Raw genomic sequence first — 7,106 nt, forward strand, 5'->3', positions numbered from 1 at the left:
AGTTGGGGCAGAAGCACCTGCCAAGCCTTCATGGCCTTACCTGTGCCTGTGAGTGCTTTTCATGCTGCTTTCAGTCATTATTACCAGGAGCCATTTTGTACCCTTGGCTAATAGAGGGCCACCTTACTTTTTCAGAGAGGGAAAACAAGAAAACATTAATCTCTGTCTTTCCACGGAAGGGAATTATAAATGAACGTGATGCATGATTGTTGCTTTTAACATTTGGAAAGAGGCAAAAGGACCACTTCCAAACTAATGAGGTACGTCACTGATACTGTTATTTAACCTTTTTTCTTACATTGCTGCACTGCTTTTCCTTTGCTACGTCTCTTGTATTAATCTATTTTGCTCTGCCTCCCTCTCGGTCCCTCTTTTTTCCTTTCTTTCTCTCTCATGCATCAATTTTGATGTAGCATCTCCCTGCACGGTCGATGGAACTTAGGAGCCTTGAGTTGCTCCAGCCAGGCTAGGGTGGTCTGTCCTCTGGTGTGTGCCGTCTCCCCCCAACATGCAGAATAATGAGCCCTCCACACCATGAGTCCTCTGGGCCAGGTTAGTGTGCAGCCTACCTGGAACGCAGCCCTGCTCGCCGTGCTCTCCCTCATGGTGCCTGCTCTCAGTATGTGCCAGTCCACAGGCCCTGTGCTGGGCTCCACTAACCCACAGAACTGTCCAGGTGTGTGCTCTTGCACTAACCAGCTCAGCAAGGTGGTGTGTACTCGCCGAGGCCTGGTTAGGGTTCCCCCAAACATCCCGGCCAACACCAGGTACCTAAATCTGATGGAAAACAGCATAGAGACCATACAGGCAGATACCTTCAGGCACCTGCATCACCTTGAGGTACTGCAGTTGGGCAGAAATGCTATCAGACAGATTGAAGTGGGAGCCTTCAACGGCCTGACCAGCCTCAATACCCTGGAGCTGTTCGACAACAGACTGACAGTCATACCCAGTGGAGCTTTTGAGTACCTGTCAAAGTTGAGAGAGTTGTGGCTTAGAAACAATCCCATAGAGAGCATTCCCTCTTATGCCTTCAACCGTGTCCCCTCCCTCATGAGACTGGACTTGGGAGAACTAAGGAAGTTGGAGTACATCTCTGATGGGGCATTTGAGGGCCTTCAAAATCTCAAATATCTCAACTTGGGGATGTGCAACCTAAGGGAGTTTCCTCATCTTTCACCACTGATGGGATTGGAGGAGCTAGAAATATCAGAGAATGTTTTCCCTGAACTAAAGCCTGGGGCCTTCCGTGGGCTTAAAAACCTACGTAAACTGTGGATTATGAACTCTGCCATCAGTACCATTGAGAGGAATGCATTTGATGACATCACAGCCTTGGTGGAGCTGAATTTAGCCCATAATAACTTGTCGTCCCTCCCTCATAACCTCTTCACCCCTCTACAGTACCTGGTGGAGCTACACCTGCACCATAACCCTTGGCGATGTGACTGTGATGTAGTGTGGCTCTCCTGGTGGCTCAGAGAATACATTCCCACAAATTCCACCTGCTGTGGACGCTGCCACACCCCAGCCCACATGAGAGGACGATACCTGGTGGAAGTCGATCAGACCACCTTTCAGTGTTCAGCACCATTCATACTCGATGCTCCTAGAGATCTGAACATCTCGGCAGCGAGGGTGGCAGAACTGAAGTGTCGCACAGCTGCCATGAGTTCAGTCCGATGGCTTCTCCCTAATGGGACTGTATTGACCCATGGCTCAGCTCATCCAAGGATATCTGTCCTTAACGACGGGACGCTCAACTTCTCCAATGTTCTCCCATCAGACACAGGAGTCTACACTTGCATGGTGAGCAACATGGCGGGAAATTCCAATGCCTCTGCCTACCTAAACGTCAGCAATGCTGAACTCAACACGTCTAATCTGTCCTATTTTACCACTGTAACAGTGGAAGTTTTGGAGCCCACAGTGGAGGAGTCCCCTAAACCCAAGCCTACTATCCCTGCCTCGCCTTCTGTCTTTCAGCCCGTCTTCATCTCCACACCTACTGTGCTGTTCCAAAACACTCAAACTCCGAGGCAGGTGTCACTCCCCACTGCCAGAGTCCCTATTGGGCCAGCTGCCAGCCTGGAGGATGTGATGAAAACAACCAAAATCATCATTGGCTGTTTTGTTGCTGTTACCTTGCTGGCAGCTGCCATGTTGATAGCATTCTATAAGTTGCGTAAGCGGCATCAACAGAGGAGCACGGTGGCAGCAGCCAGGACCATAGAAATCATACAGATGGAGGAAGAAGTTCCTCCTGTTCCACCACCCACCTCTGGATCTAGTGGCTCTGATGACACAGGGTTTGTACTGCCTACACTAGTGGAACACAACAGCAACACCTTTAAGCCTGGGTATGTATCCTCCTCCTCCCGCCAGGGGGGCTACGGAGCCCACTGGACCCAAAACAACTCTCTTCATCGTTCAGTCAGACAGCATCACAGCCACATCAGCACCATTGCTGATCCCTACATCATTAAGACTACTCACGGCAAGGAGAAGGTTCAAGAGACCCAAATCTGAATAATGCTCCCTCTGGATCTATCGCTGACTCTGCCCTAACCTCTCCTCTCCACCTACCTGCTCACCAGTCCATGCAATAGAATGCACAAAGAACAAAACGGTAACTTTCTTTTGTACAGAAGTGCAAAACAGAGACAGTTTTTTTGTTTCTTGTACATGCCTATACATAAGTATATAAATATGAAAAAAATACAAATATATATAAATGAAACTACCGTCAGGCAGTGGTGAGACATGCAGATTATATTAGAAAAGAAAGTAATTTGAAACTATTTTCTAATAACTGGTGACTTCTATTTAAAAAATACAAAGATACTGAATTGCCTTTGTGATTGATCATATAAGTTGGTACTGTCTAATGTAGGAAAAGAGAAATTTAGTTTGTTTTTTGACCATACTTAGGATGCAGTAAAAAAAAGAAAAAAAAACTCTTTATACAGGCACCAGTTTCTAAATACAGCCCCAAATGTAAGCTCCAGTTTTTACCGTGCCAAATATTATATGCAATAACATGGTATTTGCAGAAATAGGAACACAAAAAAGACACACATGAAAAATCTAGATAGAAAGAAACATTTGTTCAAGGATAGCAGCATAATGGCACAGATAGAATGTGCTGTTCAGTAGCTATCAGCCAAATGCTTTTGGACTGCAGTGAATTTCTGCAGCTAAGGTTTAACCCTCTGTTCGCTGGAGCTTAGCTGCGTTTATTTGACAGTGCCAGTGCTTCTTAGTTGTAGCGTATCTAAACATGTTAATTAAGTGTGCACATGAATCCCCACTGGTTTAACTGGCAAAGATGAAGTGCAAGCTAATAACAGTTGTTGCAAATACTTTGTTCTGTTATTGGTTGCATTTTGTGTTATTTCTTTTCCATTAGGTTTTGACATGCTTCTTAATGGCTTGTGTAGTGTTTAGGGCTAATTTAATAATGCATTACAGCAGTTGCCTGACTTGTCTCTGCAAGGGCTCATTCCGATGCTAATTTTTCAAAGGAACAGACATGTGGTGCAGTGATACAGGGCTTTGCTGACCATTCTGCTTTTGGAGGAAAAAAAAGAGAGGATTGAAGTGGAACAAAAATGAATGTCTGATACTGGGGCTTTTCCATGGACTACATTGAAACATGACTTTCTTTTTCGTTTAACAGTTATTTTGAGCAACACTATTTTTATGGAGAGACAAAGGAGGCTATGAAAAATAAAAACCTTTGGTTTGTATTTCTCTAATCAGAAACACTTTCATCTGATGTTTTTTTCTTCTCTGAATATATTTCCATTTGTGTGTAAGTTGTTTAATCGTGAAGGCTGGAGGCAGTATTGTAAATCGTATCCTATCCCGAACCCCCCATCTTACGGTCCTATGCATTTATTTAGTGTCTGCATGAATGGGTCTTTAAGTAACTGGTGTACAATGCTGCATTATACCCCACAGTGGGGCTCTATGCAGGTCAGATAGGCTGTTGGTCTTTGATGCCTCAGCTTAGTTCTTAACATTGATTTCTCAGTGACTGTGAAGGGGAAAAAATACATGTATCCCACAGTTCTGCAGTTTGTGGGTTTCTTTTTCTTACATGCTCACCTGCAGATTGCAGTTCCTATGAGAATCTCACATTTATCAAGTGATTTATGCATACATACACACACACTTACATGCATATTGTGTTTTTAATAAGAAGAACAACAGCTGTGGGTGGTTCACCATGATATGAAGTACAACACAAGCGTATTTCAGCAAAGCAAGTAATTACAGAATATAATCGCAATATATCACCTGGGACAATGGAAAAGCAGACTGATTTTTATTATCTACTTTTTGCAGTTGCTGTATGTCAGTTCATTTCTGACCAATCCGAAATATCTTGACGTCATGCAGTTAAAAGGCCAGCTACCGTAAATAAGTGTGACGAGTCTCTGTAGTAACTGAAACACCTTACCTATGACCTTATACTGTTGCCCTTCATACAACCACTCTCCAGTCCTCCTTTGTTTTTTGTGATTTAGAAAAATGCTATTCAACCCTCTAGGTTACTGGTCATTTAAAAGGTTTATGTTGCAATACAAAAGTGCTCTTGCTGAGGCTATTTAGAGATAAAGAGGAAATTACAGTATGACCCCTGTGATAATTATGGAGCATGGCGAGTTGACAGGAACACCATGGGATCATTTATACCCTCAGGCTTAACTTCCTGTACCACCAAGAGCCAATTAATAATGTGCTGTGTAGCACTGACTAGTATTTTCTAAATGTATATGTGCATATTTTGTCTTGACATACACAATAAGATGACCGCATTACATTAGGTACTCCTATGGTGCAGTAAAATAAAACAGGGACAGAAGTTATGTAACAGTCTGGAAAACAGGTTGAGGGGGAGTCAGTTAACTCAGAGGAGTTTGTTTTAATCTTTTGAAATAAATGTATTCTTTAAATTGGATGTACTGTAAATATAAACAAATGAAGGCATATAACATATTGCAAGCATAAAGGCAATTCCTCTAATGATGTTTTCATTTTGGAGGTTTCCTCTGCTTTGAATGGATGGATGGAGATGTGCTAGTGTTTTCTGCCAGCACACCTGGCAGTGTGTGAGTACAGGTGGGCCTCAACAAGCAGATGGAACTCCTGTGACTATGTCAAGTGTTTCTTCATTTTACAAAAATGTGAGCGCAATACACTGAATATTCAATCACCGCCATAATGTGATGGCTGCTCTTTGCTTTGACAACAGAGAGTGTTCTTGGTTGTTACAGCATGTGTGGGCTGCAAAAGAGCAGACTCTTATTATTTCCCCAGCACAGCGTGGCTCTGGCTGTGTTAGTGCCTTCATAAGAGGCTATTGGCTGTTTGTAAAGTCTTTAATGTGCGAAATAACCAGCCACAAGAACACTGACAACTACTTCCTTTCTTCTTTTTTCTTCCTCCTCCTTCTCTTCAATGTTAACATTGAAAGGGGAGGCGGGTCCCTATTTAACAGTATACTATCAACCATTAAGTCAATTCGGGTTTGCTGCACCAGTGTCCAGGGTGAAGAGGCTGAGGGCTGGAGTGGAATAGCCATTGTGTTAACTGCTGAAAACAAGGACCCAGACAATAGTCCTTCCCAGACAACATCAGCAGGGTTAATATGAATCTTTTCCCTAGGGTGGCTGCTGTCTTATCTCGAGCAGCTGAGTCAGTATATGCTTTGAATTTAGCTGTATGTTGCCTTGCAAATGAGCTGTGAAGATCTCTTGTCATAACTTCTGCCCTCTCCCTTCCTCTGTCCCCTCCCTTTTATCACTTGCTAATTGACTTAAAACCATTGACTGAAACCACCTCAATATAGCACAACTGGGTTGTGTTTTAAGGCAGCCTCTTACTCTCTCCATCTTTCCTACTTTTTCCAGTTTTCTGGTTGCCACAGTAGCTGTCATAGATCTGCATAGTCTTTTGGTGCATGCTCACTAATTCCCACCTGTTTTTTCACCCTCCTATTGATTTTCAGCCAATGGGTTACTGATGAAGCGTCAGCCAAAGACTTGATGCATCTTTTAGAAGTAAGCAGTATGTGAGAGTCATGCTAGCCATATTGGCATGGGATGGAAGAGGTGAAAAGAATGTCTAAGCTGCCAATATATAGTGTGTCTCACTCCAGCGAGATAGGATCTGCAGAGAGACAACAGGAAAGGGGCTGGGATAAGGCTCCATGGCCTACGTTCTAGGGGGTTAAGGGTTTGTTGGGAACAAGTCCTTGAGCCTCAAGATCCATATCTGTTAATGAAGTTCCCAACAGTGAGAGGTGTTGATCAGGTGGCAGGCCAAAGCGATTCTGTCACACTGTTTCTCCATGGACTGATGCCTTTTTGTGCTAATGAAGAAATCCATTTTAAAGACATTTATAAGTTTGAATCAAAGCCTCAGAACATGTTGATTTTTTGTCCCCTCGTTTTTCATTTAGACTGGTCCTTTGTTTTGGGTCAAGGTAAAATAAGACAGCGGGAGAGGCAAGGTGACTGCTAGTCTTGCACACATTTCTACAAATAGATAGTCTATAGACATAATTACCAGTCCCAACTAGTTTGATTTTCAGGCGTCAGGTTTTTTTTCTTACTATTGATGCAATTTCCCAAACACTTTCTCTGCATAATTAACAAAGAAAATATTGTAAGCAAATTAAATTAGAAAACAAACAAAGGGAATGTATCTGATTACACTGCAAAACAGCTCTTTGAATTACTTTAGCAAAATATGTAAGGAAGGAGAAACCGACAATATGTTATGAAACACACAGATACACTTTGACCTTGCTTTTTTCTAATTCCTCTACATGGCTGTGTGCACCAGGTGAGTGACCTTCCAAAAAAAGATACAGAATATTATTCCTTTGAGAGTGATCAGTGATCAGTCCACAGTTAGGCTAAATGTCATCTACAATATCAAAGGGTGAATGGAAAATGTGATTTTTTTTTTTATTATTGTTTTTCTCAGTTGCAGAAAATAGTAAAATGATAATTGATATAGGCTGCTTATATATAATCACCTGATTGTGGGGACTGTATAATGCAGTTTTATTTTTAAAAAGAAAAAAAAGTGGG

The 7,106-nt window shown here is 42.6% G+C and overlaps 1 protein-coding gene across 1 annotated transcript; it reads left to right on the forward strand.

Moving 5' to 3' along the window:
- Window positions 1–534: 534 nt before the first annotated feature.
- lrrc4.2 (leucine rich repeat containing 4.2) lies at window positions 535–2,529 on the forward strand (the record flags this gene model as incomplete). The annotated part of the gene is made up of 1 exon (XM_083917109.1): window positions 535–2,529. One exon carries the CDS (start codon window positions 535–537, stop codon window positions 2,527–2,529), a length of 1,995 nt encoding a protein of 664 aa, XP_083773235.1.
- Window positions 2,530–7,106: the final 4,577 nt, after the last annotated feature.

Source organism: Echiichthys vipera (assembly GCF_963691815.1).
Source record: "Echiichthys vipera genome assembly, chromosome: 7".
Taxonomy (NCBI): Eukaryota; Metazoa; Chordata; class Actinopteri; order Perciformes; family Trachinidae; genus Echiichthys; species Echiichthys vipera.